The 26,849-nt window shown below is 33.0% G+C and overlaps 1 protein-coding gene across 2 annotated transcripts; it reads left to right on the top strand.

The window, feature by feature from the left end:
* Positions 1–579: 579 nt before the first annotated feature.
* On the top strand, positions 580–26,355 carry acsl1b (acyl-CoA synthetase long chain family member 1b). Of its 2 annotated transcripts, none has more exons than XM_051860177.1 (21): positions 580–726; positions 10,073–10,285; positions 10,387–10,501; positions 11,157–11,221; positions 13,242–13,343; positions 14,353–14,452; positions 14,642–14,817; positions 16,335–16,367; positions 16,469–16,520; positions 16,653–16,726; positions 17,385–17,462; positions 17,538–17,672; positions 19,222–19,356; positions 19,450–19,545; positions 19,623–19,695; positions 19,792–19,880; positions 21,197–21,313; positions 22,159–22,302; positions 22,392–22,493; positions 22,653–22,724; positions 24,605–26,355. In XM_051860177.1, exons 2-21 carry the CDS (start codon positions 10,091–10,093, stop codon positions 24,743–24,745), a joined length of 2,094 nt encoding a protein of 697 aa, XP_051716137.1. In that variant the 5' UTR covers positions 580–726; positions 10,073–10,090; the 3' UTR covers positions 24,746–26,355. The 2 variants fall into 2 exon arrangements, with proteins under 2 accessions (XP_051716137.1, XP_051716136.1); XM_051860176.1 differs by lacking the exon at positions 580–726 and adding an exon at positions 6,604–6,762.
* The last annotated feature ends 494 nt before the right edge of the window (positions 26,356–26,849 follow it).

Genomic DNA, 26,849 nt, shown 5'->3' with positions numbered 1-26,849 from the left:
AAATGTAAATACAGTGATGCAATGAATCCAGCACATGAAAAAGTAAAAAAGTAAACGCTCGTTTTGCCATAATAGCGTAATATTGTTGGTTACTGTTATTAACGAAAGCTGAAATTCATTGTTAACAAGAAAAATAGCATTTTATATCGGAGGTTCCTGGGTTGGGTTGTTTAATACTTTCACAGGTTGATATAATCATCCTGTCCAACCATATTTTAACTAATTGTCGCCATTTTAATCAGTCGCATCCACACGTCATTCTAACGAATGATTGGTTAGCTGCTATAATGATCAATAAATCCATTTCAAACCTTAGTAAATTAAAATATAATCATGCATAACTGATGCTATCCCTTTAACTTTCTTTATCAGCCTCCCCATGTAGGAAATATGAAATATTTTACTTATTAACTCATCAATACAGATCAATTATATATATATCTTAGATGTATTTATTGATATCTTGTAGTATAGATATGATATTGGCCTGTCACATCTGTGCGCGCTCCCGCTTGTGAAAGTCTGTATAAAGGTGAACGAGTCCGTAAACGCGGGTTACTGCGAGTCAAACAACCGACCAATCAGAGGCCTCCTAACAGTCTTTCTATTCGTACGGCGCCTCTGATTGGTCGAGAGATTGGCGACCAAACAAAACGGAAAGAGTAGTAAACGCTCGCCGTCAGACAAACGCATGTGCGGTTATCAGAAGAGCTCGGTCTCATACAGGTCAGTAGAGCCGGTCTGAAGTTTATTTGCATTTCTAACATGTAACATTTTTATCTTTGTACACAATGAAGTGCGTCGCATAATAGCAGCCTTGTTTTCATGTTTTGCAACATTGTGATGTGTCCATGATGCATATGGATAACTGCAGAAGGACATGTGTATGAAACTGAAATATGACACTATGAACTCAATGAGCAATGCAGTTCAGTCTTTAGTTGTTGTTGTTGCTGTTAGGAAAGGTCATTTTATAATTTAACGAATGCACATTGTGTGGAAACGCTTCTTATGCAGCATATGTCTTGTATGCTGACTGACGTGACTCTGTTTAATAATTAAAGATCCTACTCCTGGTTTGTGAATTACTCGTCATGTGTCATATGTGTCCGACTATAAACTATGACTCAAGTTCTTAATTTAACTTGCTGACCTCTAAATGCGTTAATCGTGTGGTGTAGCAAAGCTAGAATTATAGATGCTAAGAAACTGATCATTAATCTGTTTTAAAGTCTTTTTTAATTGAGGTTGTTATTGAATGTCGTCTTGCATAAGATCCATCATGTCCCTTTTGACCTTGTTCTATGGCAACAGCCATGTTTCTGTTTATTGTTTTCATTTCCAGCATCCCTCCTGCCTGCAGAAGTCACCTGTGTGCATAAATTAAGGTTTAGTAATAAACAATAGGCGTTCATTGGAAAGAAGCCAGTGCATTTTACCTTTAAGAGAATCTCACTTTCCATTGCGGTTTTTAAGATTTGCCACCATTGTGAAGCCGTAGTTACACTATAATTACAGACTGTCTCTTGCCCTCATCGTGGGTGTGTAGATGGTTGGTTTCGTCATGTTTATGCAACGTTTTATTTCTGTATAAGATAATGCGATTCATGGGTACTTTGGTATGGAAGCTTGTTTCTACCATGGAAGAAAAAATAAATAATGGAATTAAAAATTCTGAGGGAAAAATAAGTCAGAATTACGAGTTATAAACTGGCAATTCTGAGAAAAAAGTCTGAATTGTGATAAACTCACAATTGCAAAAAAGTCAGAACTATTAGATAAAAGTTGCTATTTTTTAATTGTGATTTTTATATCTCACAATTCTGAGATAAAGTCAGAATTGTGAATTATAAACTTGAAAACGAGAAAGTCAACTACGAGAAATAAACCTGGAATTGCTAGAAATAAAGTCAGAATTGCGATATATAAACGTGGAAACGTGAGAAAGTCAATCAATTACGAGAAATAAACTTGGAATTGCTAGAAATAAAGTCAGAATTGCGATATATAAACGTGGAAACGTGAGAAAGTCAATCAATTACGAGATATAAACTTGGTATCTCAAGAAATAAAGTCAGAATTGCGAGAAACTTGGTAACGTGAGAGTCAATTATGAAATATAATCTTGGAATTGCAAGAAATAATGTCAGAATTGTGAGATATAAACTTGGAATCACAACAAAAAAAGTCAAAACTTTGAGATATAAATGTGGAAACGCGAGAAATAAAGTCAGAATTGCAAGATATAAATGTGGAAACGCGAGAAAGTCAATTACGAGATGTAAACTTGGAATTGCAAGAAATAAAGTCAGAATTGCGAGAAACTTGGAAACGTGAGAGTCAATTATGAAATATAAATTTGGAATCACAACAAAAAAGTAAAAATTGCGAGAGATAAACATGAAAACTTGAGTCAGTTATGAGATTTATACTTCAAATTGGAAGAAATAAAGTCAAAATTGCGAGAGATAAACGTGGAAACGTGAGAAAGTCAATTATGAGATATAAACTTGGAATAGGAAGAAATAATGTCAGAATTGTGAGATATAAACTTAGAATCACAACAAAAAAAGTCAATCAATTACGAGATATAAACGTGGAAACGCGAGAAAGTCAATTACGAGATGTAAACTTGGAATTGCAAGAAATAAAGTCAGAATTGCGAGATGTGAACGTGGAAACGTGAGAAAGTCAATTATGAGATATAAACTTGGAATAGGAAGAAATAATGTCAGAATTGTGAGATATAAACTTAGAATCACAACAAAAAAAGTCAGAATTGTGAGATATAAACGTGGAAACTTGAGAAAGTCAATTATGAGATATAAACTTGGTATCGCAAGAAATAAAGTCAGAATTGCAAGATATAAACTTAGAAATGTGAGAAAGTCGATTATGAGGAATTGCGAGTTATGAAGTCTGAATTGCGAGATAAAATGTTGTAATTTCCCTTATCATTTTTTTATTCTGTGGTGGAAACAAGCTTCCATACTTTAATGTTCTTGCAGAGCTTGTTTAGTTTGGCCATTGTGTTGCTAATGAACAGGTTAGGTGGAAACTGAAGTTTTGGAAACGGACTCCTGACAGGCAGGACAAAAGTTCACTGGCGTCTGAGCGTGTGAATGTTTACCTGTAGCTCACATCTGTTCATCTTTATTAATAATCTATGCTGCTGATTGTTGTATCCATTCATGCATTTTGTATGAAGGTCAAAAGTTTATATGGCTTGATATATTTTGTCAACAAACTCAACCTTTGTCCCAATCAGACACACGTGACAGATGAAGATATCACAAGGTCAGACTGATACTGCCTGTCAGATTTAACCTAAATATTGTTTATTATGATGCAACAGGCTCATCAGTGTTGCGATTATGCAATTGGTGATATTTTACTGGATCAAAGAAACCACTTCTGCTCTCAGTTTGACTGGTTTTTAGCTGCATGTGTTTTATCACTGATAGAACGATAAATCTGCTGATTGATTGATCAATATTTATTTATTGATGGTCATTGCAGAGGTCAGCGCTTCCTGACTCATTTGTGTTTGTTCAGCCTCATTGGAACTTGTCATTGTGAACTTGTTTGACAGAACATGACCGTGTGATGCAATGTCATGATACTATGTCAACATTCCTTATATGAATGACTAAATGAGATCTAGTGTGAATGTTAGAGCGGTGAATTGCAATAAACCTGTCAAGAGCATGTCTGGGTCATATTTCAACCCGAAGTCTAGAAGAAATTGTGCTTTGCGTAAAAAATTTCAGCTTATTTTTGGACCATTTTCATGACAATTGAGCATATTATTTAGTCTTTAAAGTGTGGTTAAAGTATGTTTCAAAGTTTTTTTTCAAACACTTTTATTGAGCAATGATGCCTTTAAATTGATCAAAAGTGACATTTATAATGTGACAAAAAAATTTATTTCAAATGAACTTTCTATTCATCAAAGAATCCTTATAATATATGAAGAAAAAATATGAAGCAGCACAACTGTTTTCAGCATATATAATAATCATAAATGTTTCTTGAGCAGCAAATCATCATGTTAGAATGATTTCTGAAGGATCATGTGACACTGAAGACTGGAGTAATGATGAAAATTCAGCTTTGATCACAGGAATAAATTACACTTTACTATATATTCACATAGAAAACAGCTATTTTATTACCTAATAATATTTCACAATTTTACTCACAAGTTTTACAGTATGTTTGAACAAACAAATAAAAAAATGATCATCAGTAAGTCATGGCAACTTATGTTTTTACTTTAACTCATTCAAAAAGAAATTAAGCAGAATCAACTCAATTTAAGTCATTTAATATAATTTAAGTTGAAATGACTTGTACAACCAAGTTGATTCTGCTTAAAAATTTAAGGTTGCAATTTTTAAGTCGAAATAGATTGAATTTTTTTTTACAGTGCTGTGAGACTTTCAAAAACATTAAAAAATCTTACCAACCTCAAACTTTTGAACAGTAGTGTATATAATGTTAGTATTTGTTGTACTGCCTTTATGCTATTTTTTTTTAAAATTATACAGTAAAAATTACATTACATTATACAATACACTGCAAAAAAATGCTTTTCTTTTTTAGATTTTTTTGTCTTGTTTCCAGTCCAAATAGCCTATCTAAAAATTCTTAAATCAAGAATCATCTTCTAAAAATTATTGTCTTGTTTTCAGAAAAAATAAGTCAAAATTAAGTGAGTTTTTACTTAAAACAAGCAAAAATAATCTGCCAATGGGGTAAGCAAAATAATCTTGTTTTCGGTTTGAGTTCTAAGTAAGAAAATGATTTTTTGCAGTGTAAACATCTAATGAATCACCGTTTAAAAATAATGGGAACCAAAAGTAAAACATACACTGTAGTGTACGATAGAAGAATTTTGTTGGAATTTGCATTTGAATGAGATTAACCTTAAAGGGTTAGTTCACCCAAAAATGAAATTTCTGTCATTAATTACTCACCCTCATGTCGTTCCACACCCGTAAGACCTTCGTTCATCTTCAGAACACAAATTAAGATATTTTTGATGAAATCTGAGAGATACCACTTTCAATCCCCAGAAAGGTAGTAAAGACGTCATTAAAGTAATCCATGTGACCAGTGGATCAACCTCAATTTTATAAAGTGACGTGCAAAAAATCATAATTTACCACTTTATTTACAAAATAGTAATCTCCAACGATGTGACGTGTGAACACGTGTTAGAGATTAATATTTTGCGCAAGCAGAGCACTCTCGTCGCTTCATAAAATTGAGGTTAAATCACTGGAGTCACACGGATTACTTTAATGACGTCTTTACTACCTTTCTGGGGCTTGAAAGTTGTAGTTGCGTAGACTGTCGCTCAGATTTCATTAAAAACATCTTCATTTGTGTTCTGAAGATGAACGAAAGTCTTACGGGTGTTTTTATTTTTGGGTGAACTAACTCTTTAATGGTTGTAAAAATAGCCTGCAGTTTATTTATGCAAAATTAAAAAAAAGAAAGAAAAAGATTTTGGGGTGACCCACAAACCCTTCATATCACAGCTCAAATCAGTGGAAAGCTGACTCGTTCTTGAGTCTCATGTGGATGTCACGTGTCCGTCATAAATTGCATGCCTTAAATATATCTGGATCTGTTCCACTCAACCTTATGCCACTGTTTTCCATTTGTTGTGCCACCGTTTTTAAATAGCAGCACTGGTCTGGGAGGGGGTTCTTCTGCCCCCATCGGGTGACCGGCCTGAGGGTCTGTCATTGGTCTCACCCGCCCCCGTCACAGCAGGAGTTTAAAGGACGTGGCCGTGGTCACGTTACCTTTGCCCTGGAAAGTTTGTACAGCAGTGGAATGAGACGATGTGTTTGTATTTATCAGCTCCTCTTGACGGGGTCGACACCAAACCCATGAGATAATGAGGAAATGTTCGATAAATGAACAGAAGTGTGATGCTATCACAGGCAGCGATTGACCAATATATCAGCTAGGCAGATTAATCGGCTGATATTTAGAAATGTAGCAATTTTTTGGCATTAAATTTTGTTCAAAAACTGTGGGTCTGTAAGATTTTTTAATGTTTTTGCTCATCACCAAGGCTGGATTTATTTGTTAAAAAAAAATTAAATTAAAAACAATAATATATTACTGTTTTCTATGTGGATATATAGTAAACTGTAATTTATTTCTGTGATCAAAGCTGAATTTTCAGTATCATTACTCCAGTCTTCAGTGTCACATGATCCTTCAGAAATCATTCTAATATGACGATTTGCTGCTTTAAGAAACATTTCAGATTATTTGATGAACAGAAAGTTCAAAAGAACAGCATTTATTTGAAATAGAGATCTTTTGTAAATCACTTGTGGGCAATTTAATGCGTCCTCGCTGAATAAAAGTATTAATTTCTTTCAAAAAATAAATTGTACTGACCCCAAACTATGGTCTTTTATCACAGAATGTCAGCCTGATGTAATCAGCATGTCTTTCTTGTTGAGTATTGACCCAATAACAATCATATCTCGTCAGGTTGCATGTTTGACTTCCTGCTCTGTGATTGGCTGACACAGCAGATTCTAAGAGTGTGCGTCCAATAAGCAGCAGGAAGGCGTCTGACGCGCGGTTGCAGATAAACTCAACCTGTAATTGTTCAGATTGAACTGTTGTTACCTTCACCTGGTCATTTCACCTTCCTGCTGCAGTGATTTTGTGGGTGGAGGAGACACAGCGGTACCCACATTTGGACGCACCTTATTCTGCTAGTCTCAGGTGAAGTGTGTGTGTGTGTTTTGTGTTGGTCCTAGCTAAGATGGTTTGACTTTGCTGTCAGCAGCTATACTGTGTGATGAAGGACAGTTTTCAAGTCAAATGTGTTTTTGTCTGTGCTGAGGGGTTGAAGAAACCGTATTACTTTTGACAGAACGCAAAGAATTATTTAGTATTTTCTGTCTGATTGTGAATGAAAGCATATTGAATGGTTTTGTAGTGCTTTAGCTCTTTAACTCTGTGTTGTTTGTATGTAGTCATGCACGAGTTTACAGGGTTTCATGCTGTGTCTGTGTCTAAGCGAAGGCAGGACGATTTGCCCCAGGGCAGTAAGAATAGAAGTGGGTGAGAGGTTAAAGGAGTAGCGCGTCCTCGCAAGGTTTAACATGAATCACATAGCTGACTAAGGTGACTCACAGCCCGTCTCTTACCTAATGCTGCTGCTGCTAACTGAGTTAGCTTGTTGCAAATGAAACTTGTAGTTATATAGTTGATGTTTAGTTGGACCACTTCAGTATTCTATGGAAGCTTGTTTCCTCTATGGAATAAAACCATTTAAGAGATTATTGCAACTTTTTGTCACACAATTCTGACTTTTTTTCTCACAGTTGCGAGTTATAAAGTCAGAATTGGCGGATATAAAATCGCAATTCTGACAATTCGCAATTGCAAGTTATAAAGTCCAATTCTGAAGATAAAAAACATATAAACTCACAATTTTGACTTTTTTTCTCAAGAAAAAAGTCAATTGTGAGATAAGAAGTCAAAATTGCAAGAAAAGTCAAAATTGCAAGAAAAGTCAAAATTGCAAGAAAAGTCAAAATTGCAAGATTAAAAAGTCACAATTGCAAGATTAAAAAGTCACAATTGCAAGAAAAAGTCATAATTGTGAGAAAAAGTCATAATTGTGAGATTTAAAATGTCAAAATTGTGAGAAAAAGTCACTATTGTGAGAAAAAAGTCATAATTGTGAGGGAAGAAAGTCATAATTGTGAGATTTAAAAGGTCAAAATTGTGATTAAAAAGTCATAATTGTGAGGGGAAATGTCACAATACCGAGGAAAAAGTCATAATTCCGAGAAAAAGTCATAATTGTGAGGAAAAAGTCACAATTACATTTTATTTTATTTTTCATTCCGACGGAAACAAGCTTCCGTAATATTCAGATCCTCAATTTCTGTGATAAATTGTCCAACTAAAAAACTTAAAATGTATTATTTATTAATATTTTGAATTAAATTTTGTTTATATTTTCCATTTTCATTTTAATTTCAGTTAGTTTTAGTATTTGTATTTTTTGTCATTTTTATAAGTTTTTATTTATTTATTTTTTAATATGTGTATGTAGGTTTTTATTAATTTTTATTTCAGTTTCACTTTTAATTTTTGTACATCATTAAACTAAATGAAAATGGGAAATTTTGATAGCTGAAATAAAATAAGTATTTTAAGTAGTAAAATTATTATTATTATTATTATTATTTTTTAATGGTTTTAGTTTTAGTTTCAGTTATAATAATAACACTGTGTAGGATTTACTATGAAACAATTTTCACAGAAAACATTCTCAGAAATTTACTCTCAATTTTCTCAGAAATTGCTAGTAAATTTCACAAACAATTACAAAGAAACTTCAAATACTTTTTTTTAAGTATTTGTATAAATGTAATTTTGAAGTAGAAAGACTGAAATATATTTTCTTGTAAAACGTACTCCAGTAATTTTTATGTTATTTGCAGCTTTGAAAAACCTTGCAGTAATGAAAATCTGGGGAAAAGGTGCTTATTTGTCATGAAAATAATGTCAATGCGAAACACCTCGTGAACATTAGTTGTAGGTCTAAGTGCTGTTTTGTGAGGTTTAATGCTGCCTGCTGTGAAGGTTAGTTGAGTTACAGGTGAAGTAGATTTACACAACTTTACACAACATCTGATAGCTGATTGAGTTTGACCCTTCATCACTGACTGTGTTTCTGTCACAGTTCACTCTGATTACAAATTGATTGCTAAGATTTAATCAAAGGGTTTTGACAAGAACACAATATTTCAAAACACTTGACAGGATTTTACAGCACAATAATGTGCCAGATGTTACACAACTGATTTTTATGAGCCATTGGAGGAAAATAAGCAAACTGCCAGACAAACACACATTTTCACATTGTCTTGGTAGTGAGTATTTTAATATTTCTCATATTTCCTTTGATTTTCATAAAAAAAAAAAATCTAAATATATTTGCATTCGCAATATTTGCATGAAGAAAATTAAGCATTTTATAGGATTTTATGTTTTTGCGTTTTGACATTGCACTTTATCTTATCTATTTTTTGTATTCTTTTAATACTTTTTATAACTTCCATTTAATCATTTTATTCTCTGCTTTTATTGTTATTTTATGTTTATTTTAATTCCTTTTCTGTGTAAAGCTCTTTGAATTACCGTTGTGTATGAAACGTGCTATATAAATAAACTTGCAAAAAAACTTGCAACATTATTTTCATGACAAAAACTCAATTACTCTGTAATACTTTTTTTTAGTTTTTTGTAGTATCTTCAATAATTATTTGCATTAGTTTTTCATTACGTGTTAAAATGGACATCAACATAAATTAAAAACAAATACTAGCATGACGTATAAATACTTTACCATTTAATAAACGTCTCCTTTTCCCCGCCCTCAATCACTGTAGTTGTATCTGAGACTGTAAGAGTTTGGTTTGTGTTGTTCAGACGCTGTTTTCTGCTGCTAAAGCAAATCCACTTTGATGAGATTGATACGGTAAAACCGACACCATCGTTACTGTTGGTATCGAGTGCTGAGGAAGAGCTAAAATCCATATATGGTAATGGCCATTTGGTTTCAGACCAATCACAACAGACTGGGCCATCTGACCAATCAGAGCAGAGCAGCTCTCAGAGAGGCGGGGCTTAGAGAGACCGAATCTTTGAACAAACCGTTTCAGACACTTTGAGAAAAGAGTAATGGATATTATGAGAAAATTTAAGTGTTTTTTACCCTCGGATGCATGTAAACCTGTTGTAGGAGACTCCAAAACAACATTAGGAGCTTTTAAATAGCATAATGGGGCACTTTAATATTATTGTGGGATGTTTGGAAATGTGTCAAGGAATAATGTGGGTAGTGTAATTCTGTTTAATTCTGTGTTTGTGTTAATGTGTAAGTATTTACAATGTATTTACGTATATATGTATGATACCAGTGTCAAAGAAATTTCTGGATGGACAATGCAGTTAAACTAACCTAAAACGATCACTGCAGTAGTTTTAATATAACCCCTACTGTCCTCCACAGATACGGTTTGCTGTAGTCATGCAGGCACACGAGCTGTTAAAGCAGCTGAGAATCCCTGAGCTGTCCGAGGTCAGGGATTATTTCCGCAGCCTCTCCACCAACACACTCCTCGGCATGGGCGCATTCACCGCCGCCACGGCGTACTGGTACGCCACGAGACCCAAAGCCCTCAAACCGCCCTGTGACCTGCGCATGCAGTCGGTAGAGCTCCCGGTAAGTGAACGCGCTATTGAGATGATCTCAAATCCTGTCTTGTTGCAATCAGAGATTTGATATAAGCGTATCTAATAGTTGTGTTTGTTTTTGTCAATCAGGGTGGAGAGTTTGCTCGTCGAGCGGCCATTTTAAACGGAGGCCCACTCTTGACCCATGTCTACGAAGATGCCAAGACCATGTACGAGTGCTTTCACAGGGGCCTGAGGGAGTCGAGTACGTACTTTTCGGTTTTATTTCAACTTCAAACAAAGCAAACCGAGCTTCACTTAGAATGTCATTGTAGTCTTGAGTTTTCTTCACAATATTCCTCATTTAAATAAATCATACGCAGAATAAAGGGGCGGGGCCTGGTTGAGTTAGTTAGTAGTGTGTTGAAACTGGCAGTTATGGTAAGGGGCGGGACATTTCCCGAATGACCAATCACAACACACTGCTCCAGCCGACCAATCAGAGCACATTGTGGTTTTCAGAAGGAGGGGCTTCATAGAGACAGGAACTAAACAGAGCGTTACTGACAGACTGGGAAGAGAGGAGCTGCAACAATGGAGAATATGAGGAAAATAATCAACATTAAAGCAGGAAAACCTGTTCTAGTAGAGCACAAAAACAACATCAAGACTTCGTAAAAGGACATAAGAGGGCCTTTTTAATGTTTATAATATCTTAATATCTTCATACTTTATAGTATGAAGCATATAGCATTTAGCAACGATACAAGAAATCAACAATCCAACTTTTTTGTATAAAGAGCTGGGCAAGAATATAGTTACATTTTGCCAGGAAATGTGACATCAATCTATGGTTAAAGTTGTCAGCAAATGGTCACACATGGTGCTCTGTATGTGATGTCTTTATATTTCCCTTTCAGAAAACGGTCCCTGTCTGGGATCCAGAAAACCAAAGCAGCCGTATGATTGGCTTTCATACTCAGAGGTAGGACGACACTAGCGCATCCATGTAATTGATGTGCACTTTTGTAGTTATTTAACTCTTAGTGATTTAGACTGACAAGAATTTTTCTGTGGCTTTTGAGCTTCTGATATTTTCATTAACCTCAGTACAAAAATTGATGCATTTTATTTTTTTTAACATATTATATTTTGGCAAATATTCTATCACATTTATGTGTTCGAAAGAGTTTTATTTTATATTTCTCATCACATATTAGGGGCTTTTTTCTTTTCATTAATAGTTAGAAGGCTGATAATTTATTAAAATTATACCATGCAATAATACTTGAAAAATATTCATACATAATTTAACTCAACAGCAGCTATAAATTCAGAAACACATTTTTGCTAGAAATGATGACATACAATAATTTGTTCATAATTTATGTAGGTTAGGTCATTTTACCTAGGTGACTGGTGCTTCGCACGTGATGGTCAAAAATTACTTATTTTTTATTATTTCAATTAAATGAATGTACTAAATTTTAGTTCGATAATTTTTTTCTATTTAATATTTTGTATTTTTAGGGGCTTTTATAGTTCTAAATTATATTTATGCAGTAGTTATAATCCATCCATCAAGAAACAACCTGTTAAGCACTTTTTGAGCATAGACCTGAAAATGAAATTTCCAACTTAAACTGTGGTAAATCTTGAATGCTTTAGACCACAGACTAAATTTGGTCTCTTTTTTTTAAAGAAGATACTTGGCAGATTATTGCTAAAGTGAAAAAAGTTAAAGTGAAAGAAAAAAAAGTTATAGAAGTTAAAGTTTATCATTAAAAAAATGCACAAAAATTCTATTTTAAAATTTTATATGAAATATGTTTTCTAAAAAATGTTTCACTCTAAAATCAAAGCCATAAATCTAAACAAGTTGTGCTCCAAATTTGAGGTTGATATCTCAAAAATTGAGCTTCCAGTAAGATTTTGTTTGGGCGCAGTACCAGACGTTTCCACTAGATGAAATTCATCTCCCATTCATTTCCAATGTGCTCATTTTTTGACCGTGAACGATACAAGTGTGACTATTTTTTTCAGGACCATTTAACCTTTTCGAATCATGTGTTCACACAGCAAGTGCCAAAACCTGTACCAAGTTTTGTACCATTCAGATGAAGTAAAAGATTCTTAAAAAAAAAAAAAACATAACATTTTTTTCAGTCAAAAATGACCAAAATGACCAGAGGAATTCACAAGATTCAGTACATCACAGAAAACCAAATGTTTACATTTGCAAGATATAAAATCACTAATATAAAATGTGACAACAGAAAGTCTTTCACATCTTTATTGTTGAGCACTGAAATTTATAATAGTTCACGTTTACTCTTCTCTTAGCTCTCAAGTTAATAAGTTACCTGGTCATTTCATAATAACTCAACATAATAACTCCAGTCCCTACTGGACTGACATCCAACATGCTGTAAAACCTGTGAAGTAATTCGTCCTTTGCTTTGAAGGACTCGTACAGTGAGACATTGTGTTCTTTCAACATGCATAATCTCTCTCATATGTACTCAGAGCGTCCGACACACACCTGTAGAGAAGCTGGTTTTGGATTTCAGACCACTTGATTGCAGGTTTTGCAGATCGTTGATGTGGTTGTAAAGGTTGCACTGGTCAGACTGTTGTGTAAAGGGCTTGTGGGAACCTGTTTAACTGCAGAAGCATTGTCCTGCACCTTACTTAATGCACATTCCTGGCTTCTCTGATGATTAGTTTCTTTTTAAACTGCACATGATACTGCGATTCCCAGGGAATGCATAAACTGATCAAATGCATACATGCATAAATGCTGATCAATGCATAAATGTATGCATGCACCATTATCATTAACTAAAACTAAATTTTTAAGTTCTTTAAATTGGAATTGAATTTAAACATATTTATGGTACTCTTTGATCTTTTGCTTTATTTTCTCCTCCCTTCTTGTGTACAGTGAACTGAATTTAACTAATTGTTTTCTTTGGTTGTGTTGTTTGTCATTTCCTCTTCCTCAGGTGATTGAGCGAGCGGAGAATTTGGGATCAGCATTTCTACACAAAGGACACTCAAAAAACGGAGACCCCTATGTCGGCATCTTCTCTCAGAACAGGCCAGAGGTCAGAGCTGTGACATGTGATTTATTACCCATTTGTGCCCTGTAAAAAATGGTTTTTGGTTTAACTTAAAGTAAGTAACCTGGATGCCTGCTTAAAACAAACAAAATTGAGGTTAATAATAATACAAAGAGATTAGTATAATCAACTGGAACTCAAACATAAGTGACTCTAAGTTGATGTTACAAAAAAAAGTTGATAAATGATTTTTCACATACAGTGTGTTTAGATTATGACCAGATTTAAACCAATGATGTAATTCAACTTAAATTCTAAAAAACATATTTAAAGGTCAAGTGTGTAATTTTTTTCCATATAAAAGTACTTTTTTCTATTGAGTAGCATGAGTTTGAGTCTTTGTCTGACCAATGGCAGAAGGAAGTTCAAAAAACCTGTTTGAAAACGTATTATTTATTGGACTATTAAAACGTATTAATTGTTTATTATTTTGTATTTATTTTTTAAATAATTTATTATTTATTTTTAAATTTATTTAATATATATATATATATATATATATATATATATATATATATTAATGACAATTAACAAATATTTTTATTTGTATTTATTTTAAATAAATTATTATTTATTTTGATTATATATATTAATAATAATTAACAATATACTGTATATTATTAATAAATAATAAATATTTTTCTTTTTATTTTTTAAATAATTATATATATTATTAATTAGTAATTAATTAATAATATATATTATTAATAATAATTAATACATATTAATTGTTATTTATTTATTATTTAATTATATTAATTATAATTAATTATTCAGTTTGGCAGTGCTAATGTTGCAAAAAATTAATCTTTAATTTCAAATTGAAATGACAATATTAAAAACTCCTTGAGTTTCTGCGTTATTTGGGCAGATTACACTAAAATCATCTGTGTGTTTTCTTTCCTTCAACACTCTTCACACGGACTGTGCCATTTATCATCTTTCTTGAGAGATTGTGAATATTTTGTGGCTAATGTCAGAAATCTTTCCCCAGTGGACGATTTCAGAGCTGGCCTGCTACACATACTCTCTGGTATCAGTTCCTCTGTACGACACCTTGGGCACAGAAGCGATAGGCTACATCCTCGACAAAAGTACGTCAATTTCTCATGCGGTTTTATCTTGAAATGGAGTCATTCAATTTTGATTTGTATGCATGCAGATACATGTGTCGCACAGGGTGTCCCTGTTGTCTTTTCAGTGGTGTTTGATAGGATCATTAATAGGCTCCTGACATTAAGTGTTTGTCTGTTTTGCTTCATGTATTTGTGTGTGCTTTGCAGCCTGTATCTCTACAGTCGTATGTGACGTAGCCGAGAAGGCCAGGCTGCTGATGGACTGTGTTTCCGGCACACAGCACTCGCTCAAAACCCTGATCCTCGTGGAAGACTTCGACGCTGATTTGGTGAGCCGAGGACAACGGTGCGGCATCGACATCATCAGTCTGAAAGACGCAGAGGTGAATAAACCGCAGACTGTCTGCTCAAATCTTTACATAACCCCACTGAGTGAGATCGATGCGTGTGTTTGCGTCTGCTGGTATTTGTTTGTCTTGCCATGACCCCGGGACGGATCAGCTGTGGTAACTGGGTGACCTGCAGTACGGATTGTTTGCCCTCAGAACGCTGTGACACTTAAACTGCTATTTATAGAAATTCCATGAAACAGCGTAACTTACTTACCATGTTACAACAGATATATTTCCATCTATTTTTATTTAAATTTTGGGATCTTGCATAAAAAATGTCAATATGCACATACATTCTAAAAATGTGTGCTCTCAATTGAGGCACATAATTTTTTTTTTTATCTGATAAGATGAGCATAAACTATGATGGAAACACATTTACTGAATTAATTCCTTGATGCACAACAACACAGAGGCTGTGATTGGTTAAGTGGACTAACCAGCGGACCAATCACATCACAGTCGATTGGTGGTTCTGAAACGCCTGAGTCAGAGTCTGTCATCAGAACGATTTGGTTTAAAAGTTTTATGCAATATTCTAAAAGTCAAATTCGAAACTTTGGATAAAAAAACAGCTGCTGATGGATTTTGGATGATTGATTATCATATGCATGATTATCGTATTCATGTGCCATGATATTTGCATGGTACCAGGAATACCATAGTACTATGTCCAAAAACACATGCTAATACCAGTTTTTTTTTTTTTGGTTAGTGTTTCAGGAATATTTTGATGTCACATTTTTAATGAATGTTTTAATTAAGCAATTAGCCATGATTACATGGCAGAACATTTGACATTGGTTTGATATTTGTTCAGCTGAAATGTGTCTGACACTGCAGTTTTAAGCAACTTTCTTTCAATAGTTGTTCTTGAAACGTGTTGCAAAATTTTTCCTTAAACCAACCTTTTGATTTAAAATGTTTACTTGAGATTTTAAGTTAATATTTCAATAATTTAACAACACACACACACACACACATATATATATATATATATATATATAATTAAATAATGAAATGTACAATTAAAATAAATAATATTAAAAAACATAATATATATATATGTGTGTGTGTGTGTGTAAATTGTGAAATATTACAATATTAATGCAGTTTAAAATTGTTTTCTACTTGAATATATTTTAAAATATATTTTTTTTCCATATATATATATATATATATATATATGTATGTATATAGTTAGTTTTATTTTGATTGTTTATTTTAATTGTACATTTTATTACTTAATTATTAAACATCCTTGCAGTTTGTGAACTCCAGTGTGGGAAACCCTGATTTACACTTAATTTTTCTGAGTTTTGATGTTCTTATGTTTTCCTGAGCGAGATGCATTAGCTGTGCTCATGTTTGGTTGCTGTCAGTCTGTATTTCCTCCGCGTGTATTCACCGCGAACAGAAACCTCATTCACGTGTGCAGTCTCTTCCTCTTTCACTGAACTTCCTCTGTCTCCTTCATTCACTTAAACAAGTTTCTCTTCCACTTACAGAATATCGGCAAGGCTCATCGACAGCGTCCTGCGGTTAGTGCTGTAGTTTCTTTTTCAGTTGTCAGTGCATATTGCTTTTTTCTTTTGCTATACTTCTCTATATTAACTGAATCCCCTGTATACTGTATTTGCAGCCGCCTCAGCCTGATGATTTGGCTATTATTTGTTTTACAAGTGGAACCACAGGTATGATGATGTTTGCATCATGTTTTTGTTTGTTTGTTTATTGCTTGATTCTGATTGGCCAGTTGGGATTTGGATGTTTTTATAAGCTGAACTGTATAATTAATTGTTGTCCCGGTGACCCGGTTCTCATAGGAAACCCTAAAGGTGCGATGCTCACCCACAAGAACATAGTGTCAAACCTTTCTGCCTTCATCCAAGTCACACAGGTACTGTCTCATATAACAGCCCTGTAATCACAAAACCTGACATGCATTTGTCAAGCAAACAGTCTTTTTTAATCACATTTTAGCTAAAAACCTGAAAAGTTTGACCAAAAAAGTTATCAGGAAGTCCCTAAACTAAAACCATATTTATTTATTTATAAATAAATGCATTTATTTATGACATAAAATAAATGTTAACTGAAAATTAAATAAAATATAAAAATGTAGTTGAAGTACTAAAACAACTAAAAATAAAAATGTATAAAAACTATAGACATTTTAAAAAAAAAAAAACTTAAAAATGAAAAGAAAAATTACTATAACTTTAAAATTAAAATGAAAACAGAAAATATGCAAATAAAAATTCAAAATATTAAACAAATATTATTTTATTATATTATATTATATTATGTATTTTCATGATAGTTGACCCACCCAAGTTTTTTTTTATTTTTTTATTATTATTTAATAATTTATTTTACAATTAAATGTAATCATTTATTTGCAAGAACCAAGAAATGATCCTCCATGGACGACCATTTCTTGGTTTTTGCAAATAAATGAGTGACTGGACCTGTGATATGTTACTGTTTCAGAATATTTAGGATAAAAGCATCAGCTGATCGGCTTGTTCACTGTTGTTTTCACTTCTGTCTTCCAGTCCTCTTGCCCTATGAGCCCTCTGGACTCGCACATCTCCTACCTGCCCCTGGCGCACATGTTTGAGAGAGTCGTACAGGTACTTCTTCAATAAATGCTTTATTTAGGATATATAAAAGGGTGCATTGCTTGTGACACGATGCTGTTTCCACAGGGTGCGATTCTGTTGCACGGCGGACGGATCGGATTTTTCCAGGGTGACATTCGTATTTTGATGGATGACCTCACGACCTTGAAGCCCACCATATTCCCTGTGGTTCCTCGTCTGCTGAACCGCATGTTTGACAAGGTGGGCATACAGATGCAGTCTTCATGTGTGTGACCTGGAGGAGCCTGTGATCCTGCGAGTGATCAGAGAGACTAGATTAAACTTGCTGCAGGAAACATTTTTACATATTTATAGTGATTTCCATATTTTCTTGCCAGAAGTATGACCCACGTGTTTTCAGACACATTTAAAGTGCACGTGTTTCAGCAAACTCTGAAAGTGCTGTGAGTTTGGATCGCGCATAACATGCATTAGAAAACGCAACACACACTCCCTCCCTACGGTTTCCCACCAAAATAAAAGCTCTGTAGTTTAACATTTGAAGGCAAAGAAATGTTATTGTTGTTCTGGAAAATGTATTAATATTATTATTATTAAATGCTATTTTTTATTTTCACAGTACAATAGTATTATTGCAATAGTAATACATTTCTTTATTGATTTGTTTAATTTTTAGAATTAAAATAAAAATGATACTATATAATATTTAATATAATATTTATATATAGATTATAAGTAATATTATTTATATATTATTTATATATTTTATTTTTATAATTATTAATATTTATATATTATTTAATACTCATTTTTATTTTACAGTACAATAGTATTATTAAAATAGTAATATATTTCTTTATTGATTTGCTTAATTTTATAATTAAAATAATAATAAAATATATGATTATTATAAAATATAGATTATTATTGTGGTTAAATACTATATATACTATTTATATATAGATTATATATAATATATATTTATATATTTTATTTTTATAATTATTAATATTTATATATTATTTAATACTCATTTTTATTTTACAGTAAAATTGTATTATTACAATAGTAATATATATCTTTATTGATTCGTTTAATTTATAATTAAAATAATAATAAAATATATAATTATTATAAAATATAGATTATTATTATGGTTAAATACTCATATTTATTTTACAGTAAAATTTTATTATTACAATAGCAATATATTTCTTTATTGATTCGTTTATTTTATAATTAAAATAATAATATAATTTTGAATAATAATTATATAATAATGATTTATTATTGTAATTATTATTTAATATTATTAAAATTAAAATAATAATAAAATATAGATTAATATTATGATTAAATACTCATTTTTATTTCACAGTGCAATAGTATTATTACAATAATTATATATTTCTTTGTTTTAATTTTCTATAATTAAAATAAGTAAATAAAAATATTATTTTGAATAATAATTAAAATAATCACTATCATTAAATACTCATTTATTATTTTACAGTACATGGTATTATTAAAATAGTAATATTTCTTTATTGATTTGTTTACTTTTTATAATTAAAATAACAAAAAAATATAATTTATTATTATTATTATTATTAGTAGTAGTAGTAGTGGTGGTATTGCATAGTAATTGTTTTGTCTTTAGCGAATAGCATGCCTGAGCAAAGCATGTCATAACCATTCCCAGCAACTCACTGTATGATCTGTGATCTTTCACCTCATCCATGTGTTAGAGTGTGTAGTGCAGTAGTAATGTAGTGAAACCCTCCTGCAGATCTACGGACAGGCCAACAGTCCCCTGAAGAGACGCATACTGGAGTTTGCCTTCAAGAGGAAAGAGGCCGAGATGATGAGCGGAATCATGAGGAGAGACAGTATATGGGACAAGATCATCTTCAAGAAAGTCCAGGTGATTACTGACCTGCTTGCTGCTCAAATCTATATTAGAGACACTTGTTTTTGTATGTTCAGTGTAGTGATCAGTCTCTGCTGCCCCCTGTAGGCCAGTGTCGGCGGTTGCGTGCGAATGATGGTGACTGGAGCCGCACCTATTTCAGCACCTGTTCTCACCTTCCTGCGCGCTGCGTTGGGCTGCCAGGTGCAGTTTTAACTCTTGAACACACATTTACACACATTTTACCACATTGTTGTGAAGTAAATGTTGTCTCCTTGCAGTTTTATGAAGGATACGGACAGACTGAATGCACCGCCGGCAGCACAACTACAATACCAGGAGACTGGATTGCAGGTAACACAATCACACACACACACACACACACACATTGATGCATGTGCTCTCACACGCTAGCATGTTTATGTTGACTGTTTCATGGTGTCGTTGCAGGTCATGTTGGAGCTCCTCTGCCCTGTAATGACTTGAAACTGGTGGATGTGGCAGAGATGAACTATTTTGCTGCTAACGGCGAGGGAGAGGTGTGTGTGTGTCAGTGTTATCATTAATAAACTATTATAGTTTTTGTTCATATTTCGGGCCTGAGCACCGATGGTGTGAGGGCATTATTGAAATTGCTCCGTTTCTTCTTCTTCTTCTCCATGAATTGCATTTTTGAGGGCCTAAACATGCTCGAAAACTTTGCGCATGCGTCAGAACTGACAAAAATGCACATCTGATGTGGGTTTCAGAATTAGGTGTGGAAAAATGGCTCGATAGCGCCACATACAAAATTTCTACGAAGCGCCCCTCCTGCTACGTTTCACGTATGTGTACGAAATTCGGTACATACATGTAATGTCCCAGTACCTACAAAAAAGTGTCTTGGAGTGAAGCCATTTTGAATTACATCTGCAATTTTTGTGCAGTTTTTGCCATTTTCTGGCCTTGTACTTTAACTCCTCCTCCTACAGTTTTAATTTAAATTTAAACTTTAATTAAAGTTTTCACTTTAATTTTAGTTTGTTTTAATAATTTTCTCATGTGTTTTTGTCCTTTTTATTCGTTTTTTTATATCTCATTTTTATTTTTAGCTTATTTCGTTTTAGTACTTCAATTTAAAGTGCCCCTACTATGCTTTTTTGGATATTTCCCTTCATGTAGTGTGTAATATAGATGTGAATGTAAAAGGTCTGCAAAGTTTCAAAGATCAAAGTAAATGGAGTTATTGATTCCTAAAAGAAAGAATTAATTCTGAACCACTGAAACGAGTCGTCAGTAATTCCAGTCTCACTTCCTGCTGAACCTATGTAGGTTTGTAACTAATTTGCATAATGCCAGCCTCTGGTCTTAATTGGCTGAAGAGCGTCTGCTTTGCCCCGCCCTCAAACACTGTAGTTGTATCTGAGACTTTGTATCTGAGTTTGGTTCGTGTTGTTCATGTCGAGAAGACGCTGTTTTCTGCTGCCAAAGCAAATCCACATTGATGAGATTGATACGGTAAAACCGACACCATCGTTACTGTTCATATCGGGCGCTGAGGAAGAGCTGAGGTTCAGATATGGTAATGACCGTTTTGTTTATGACTAATTACAACAGACCAGGCCATCTGAATCTCTGAACGATCCATTTCAAACACTGTGAGAAAGGAGCTGATGCTGTAATGGATATTATGAGAAAATTAAAGTGTTTTTTGACCTTGGATGAATGTAAACCTGTTGTAGGAGACTCCAAAACAACATTAGGAGCTTTAAAATAGCATAATGGGGCACTTTAAACTAAATAACTATAATAACCTTGGTGTGTGGGTGTGTGTTCTTTCACACATTTGACAGGTTGTTTTGTTGTTTTCTGGCAGGTGTGTGTGAGGGGTCCTAATGTTTTTAAGGGATATTTGAAAGATCCGGAGAAGACAAAGGAAGCTCTTGATGAAGGAGGTTGGGTTCACACAGGAGACATCGGCCGGTGGCTTCCGGTGAGACATGTTTAATAGATGACCTTCATTATGTGTTTACAAGCACATTTTATTCTGATTTGGAAAATGAATTTAGATCCACTACTTTGGTGCATTATAATAATAATAATAATAATAATAATAAAGCATAAAGCATGATGCAGCTAATAAAATGACTTACTTGTAGAATATACAGTAACGTACAAAAGTTTGGGGTCAATAAGATTTTTCTAATGTTTTGGAGAGTCTCTTCTGCTCACCAAGGCTGCATTTATTTGAAGAAAAATACAGGAAAAACAGTGAAATATTATTACAATTTAAAATAGCTGTTTTCTATGTGAATATATAGTAAAGTGTAATTTATTCCTGTGATCAAAGCTGAATTTTCAGCATCATTACTCCAGTCTTCAGTGTCACATGATCCTTCAGAAATCATTCTAATATGATGATTTACTCAAGAAACATTTCTGATTATTATCAATGTTGAAACCAGTTTTGCTGCTTCATATTTCTACGAATTTCTTTGAAGAAAATCTTACTGACCCCAAACTTTGTGTTTAAAACAAAAACACCCAATCATTTTCAATTCTAGGTACTAATGTTCTAAAATAGTGTATAATGAATGCTGATATTTGCCAAATAACTGTTTAGCTACTGGTCCTTTTAGCAGAACAGACCAAATTCAGGTAAAATCTGCCATTTATCAAGCAAATATTTTGATTAGTTCCTTTTAATTAAAAGTTTTTAAACACTATTAAAAGAATCCAAATTGAATCTTGGATATGCAGTGTTTATATTGTATGAAGACAGAAAGTGCACATAAATCTGCACATACACAGTCAAACAAGCAGCCGTGTTTATTGCAGAATGGCACTCTGAAGATCGTGGACCGTAAGAAGCACATTTTCAAGCTGGCTCAGGGAGAATACATCGCTCCAGAGAAGATCGAGAACATCTACATCAGGAGTGAAGCTGTGTCGCAGGCCTTCGTACATGGAGACAGTCTGCAGGTGACGAGAGAGACAATAACGCTCAGATAGAGGCATGATAGTGAAATGAGTGTTTATTATTCCTTGCTCTCCCCTCTCGCTCTCTCCAGGCCTGTCTGGTGGCCATCATTGTGCCTGATCCAGACTATCTGCCCGGCTGGGCCAAGAAGAGAGGCATAGAGGGCTCATATGAAGAACTGTGCAAAAATAAGGTAGTAAACGGACAGATCTCGCACATGTGACCGTTTGCATTTTGTTTGCTTTTCAGAAAGTTGTATGCATTGGTATATTTGGGTATTGAACAAAATTATAGTATCTAATTTCTCCATAAACTGTTAATAAATAAATAAAAGTGTTTCCTATGTTTTCAGGAGGTAAAGAAAGCTATACTGGAGGACATTGTGAAATTGGGTAAAGAAAGTGGCTTGAAGTCTTTTGAACAGGTGAGTTTCGTCTTGAAGTGTATAAAGTTTGGAATATTAATGTTTTTGAAAGAGTCTCTTCTGCTCACCAAGACCGCATTTATTTGATGAAAATACAGTAAAAAACAGTGAAATATTATTACAATTTAAAATAGCTGTTTTCTATGTGAATATAAAGTAAAATGTAATTTATTCCTGTGATCAAAGCTGAATTTTCAGCATCATTACTCCAGTCTTCAGTGTCACATGATCCTTCAGAAATCATTCTAATATGATGATTTGATGCTCAAGAAACATTTATGATTATTATCAATGTTGAAAACAGTTGTGCTGCTTCATATTTATATGAAATTCAAATTTGTTCAGGATTCTTTGATAAATTCAAAGTTGAAAAGAACAGCATTTCTATTTGAAATAGAATATTTAGTAACATTATAAATGTCTTTACTGTCACTTGAATCATTTTAACCCTTCTAATGCATTCGGGTCAGAAGAGGTACAGTACATAGATTTTTTTTTTTAATACATAGTTTTTAGTACGAAAATGAAACTTTGGATATTTGTTAAGACTGTCAAAATACACATACATCTTTTTTTTTTAGATTTTTTTTTAATAAAAACATGTAAGAGATATAACCATTTAAAACTAAATTGTTATACCTTTTGTGTTCAGGTCTGTTTTGACCTGAAAGTAAACTGTTTACTTTATACGTGAAATTATGCTTTTTTTTTCTTTACATGATAAAAATGCTAAAAATTAATGTGTTTTTGTAGTTCAAAAATTCATAGACCAAATAATCTAAATTTGAAAAAGGAAAGAGGGTTCGAAAAAGAAGTCCATATTTCACTCTGCTGCCACCTACTGATGAACCATTGCAGCATCAAAAAGAGATTCAGGCTGTTTATCATCATTTTTTTCATCTGAAAGTAAAACTTTATCCAAGTAAAATAAATATATGTTGTGTTAAAAACATTTGAGAGTAATACTGATGTTGTTTTGTTAGAAAAAGAATGTGTAGTTTTCATAAATTTAGACTGAGCAGTTATAAGTTTAAAGGAATCCATTGAAGTCAGTGGAGTTCATACTGATAATTCTCATATTATATGTTCTTATAAATTTCATATAATAATATATTCAAATAAAATTTCCTCCTAGATGTTGATAAAAATATATATTTTCTTGCATCACACTGATTTTCGCTGTTGTTCTTGTAACATTTTAAATTTTAAAGAATTTCTCAATGTTTTAATTAATAAAAAGAGGGTGAAAGAAGTAGTAGCATGGTAAAAACATGGCAACATTCAGAACTTTTTAATGAGAAGTTAGTGAACAAATACAATATGGTTTTAGTTGAAAAATACTAAGTTATGACTGTTTTATAAGCTTATGTTCCACTGGGTCCAAACGGACACAGGAATCCAACAGATATACAGGTTTTAATGCATAATAAAAGTATTAATTTCTGTTTTTTAACAGATCTTAATTACCTCAAACCTTTAAATTGTAATGTATCTCAGTTTACACAAAAATATGAAGCAGCACAATTGTTTTAAACATTGCTAATAATCATAAATGTTTCTTGAGCAGCAAATCATCATATTAGAATGATTTCTGAAGGATCATGTGACACTGAAGACTGGAGTAATGATGCTGAAAATTCAGCTTTAATCACAGGAATAAATTACTTTTTAACACATATTCACATAGAAAACATATTTTAAATTGTAAAAATATTTCACAATATTACTGTTTTTACTATATTTTTCATCAAATAAATGCAGCCTTGGTGAGCAGAAGAGACTTTTAAAAATCTTAAATACTATTTCAAACTTTTGACCATCAGTGTATAAATAAATGATGTAATAAACAATAAACGTTTTTCCATCATCTTCACTTTCAGGTGAAAGACATTGCTCTACACACTGAGATGTTTTCCATCCAAAATGGCCTCCTGACGCCCACCCTTAAAGCCAAACGTGCCGATCTCAGGAACTACTTCAGGAAACAGATCGATGAGCTTTACTCCACCATCAAAATGTAAACCAGAGGAAGTGCCTCAGATGTTTCAGAGCAACAGAGCTGATCTGGGTTTCATGACTGATCCAAGCTGGTCCAAGATCAGAGACTCAATGAGCTTGTTGTCATACAGCATCAGTTTTAACTGTCCTTCAGAATAAGATGAAATACCCTCGATCAGTTCTGTTACTCAAAGGCTTCAGCTTTAAACAACCCTCCTCAGGAAAACATCCCAGATTTTTCACACCATCTGACTATTTTAAGAGAAAGGAAAGAGGATAAGTCTAAGCAAACAACTAAATCTGTTATTGAAGACAAATAATATTCCTCTTTAATTTGAGTGCAATTGATGTGTAGAAAAGCCAAACATGATGTTAAGCTTAACAGAGCAAACCTTCATTTTTAGGTTTCATGTAACGATCTCACATTGTGTGTGCTTGGGAAATATTTATACAGTCTCAGGGAAAAAATGTGCCTTATTAATGGACATCATCTGCATTTGAGCGTTATTGATGAGAGAGGAAACACACACATGCTAACAAACAAAGCTAATAATATAATACTGTACCTCATAATCAACATGAAGAGCAAAACACTTGGTGGAAAGTGGGAACTATTTCAAGATTTTGTCCTCCAGTAGTTATTTTAATGTTCTTAAGCTTTTTCTGGACAGGAGGTGAATTAAAAAGGGTATAGTTTTTTATTTATTTTAGGAGAATGACTGTAAGCGGGCCTTTATTCAAGAAACACTAGCAAAGCGAATTTGTTCAGTTTAATTTTTCTATATATTTATGTAGAACTTTTACTTTACACATTGTTCCGAAGCAGATTTACAAAGAATAGCCTTACAAAATGTCTGTGCAAATGGTTCATAACCTGTTTTTATGAATAATTTAGGCTACTGAAATTAGTTTTGCTTGCATTTCATGAATAAGGCCCACTCACACCAAGAGTGATAACTATAGCGATAAAGATAGTTATAATAATCATTTTAAATTTAAAAGAAATCCAACATGGCGGCCACGTGCAAGTAGTCAATAACATATCGCTAGAATCACTTTCAGAGCGATAAAAACATTGACAGCCAATCAGAATCCATTCTGCTCTGAAGCGCACAAGCATTTAAAGCGACAGACGACAAAACTTCAGCGCGCGCTAACGATATGCTAATACAGTTGTTGTTAAAGTCATCGTTCTTGGTGTGAACGTGCCTTAAGTTTAAACACAGCCAAGTATCAATCAGCTGATTAAAATGTGTATCTATATAAGCCATATGCTGTCTAAATGTTGACTAGCATTCTTAGCACAAACAGCATTCAATTTTGTTGCACAAGTGCCTATTTATGTGAAGGCTTTAATGGCAGATGATATTATGGTGTTTTCATGTGTAATATTATAAGCTTGACGTGTCTCATATCATTATACAGTAGCTTTACACATGTGTCCTTATATTTCATTGATGGTTGCTGCCTCATGTTCGTTGTAATTGTGTGTTTACTATACACAGGTTGTTTTTATTTGTTTTAATCAAGCTTCATGTTTTGTGTGAAATGATCCATTAACGTGATATTAATGTAAATTTTCCATGTAAGAGATGTACATGTTTGGAATTAAATATGATTAATGGTTAATGAACAGTTGGTTAAAGCTGTGTTTTTTACACTAATTTGTCAAAATATAATTGTAGGTTATTTTTATTTCATGTAATGTGACTAAAACTGTTTACAGTATTTACAATTTGCACTTTTTTTTGTTAGAGTTACATAGAAAGAGTCAAAATTCATTTAGTAAATATATTTATAAAGTCTTTATTTATTATTCACAAACAAACAGTGGTGTCAGGGGCTGTTGAATTAATAAATTGTGAATTTTTAAGTATTTTTTTTACGTGAAATGTAGCAAAATAAAAGTCATAATATGTCCGTTTATTATGTTCCTGATAGGTGGAAATGTGTTTATGTGCTCATTTAAATCGATTTATTTGTTTTAATTTAAGTTATTATTGATCAAGTATGTTATTATTCCATATATAGTTATATTAAATTAATAGAAAAGGCATGCAGTTTATTTCTCAGGACTATCCAATCAGTAAAAAAATATATGTACGCAGATTAAATGCATTTATTCAT

The sequence above is a fragment of the Ctenopharyngodon idella genome, chromosome 14, assembly GCF_019924925.1.
Source record: "Ctenopharyngodon idella isolate HZGC_01 chromosome 14, HZGC01, whole genome shotgun sequence".
Taxonomy (NCBI): domain Eukaryota; kingdom Metazoa; phylum Chordata; class Actinopteri; order Cypriniformes; family Xenocyprididae; genus Ctenopharyngodon; species Ctenopharyngodon idella.
Note: the sequence above shows the minus strand (reverse complement) of the source record. Positions and strands in the feature narration are given on the sequence as shown.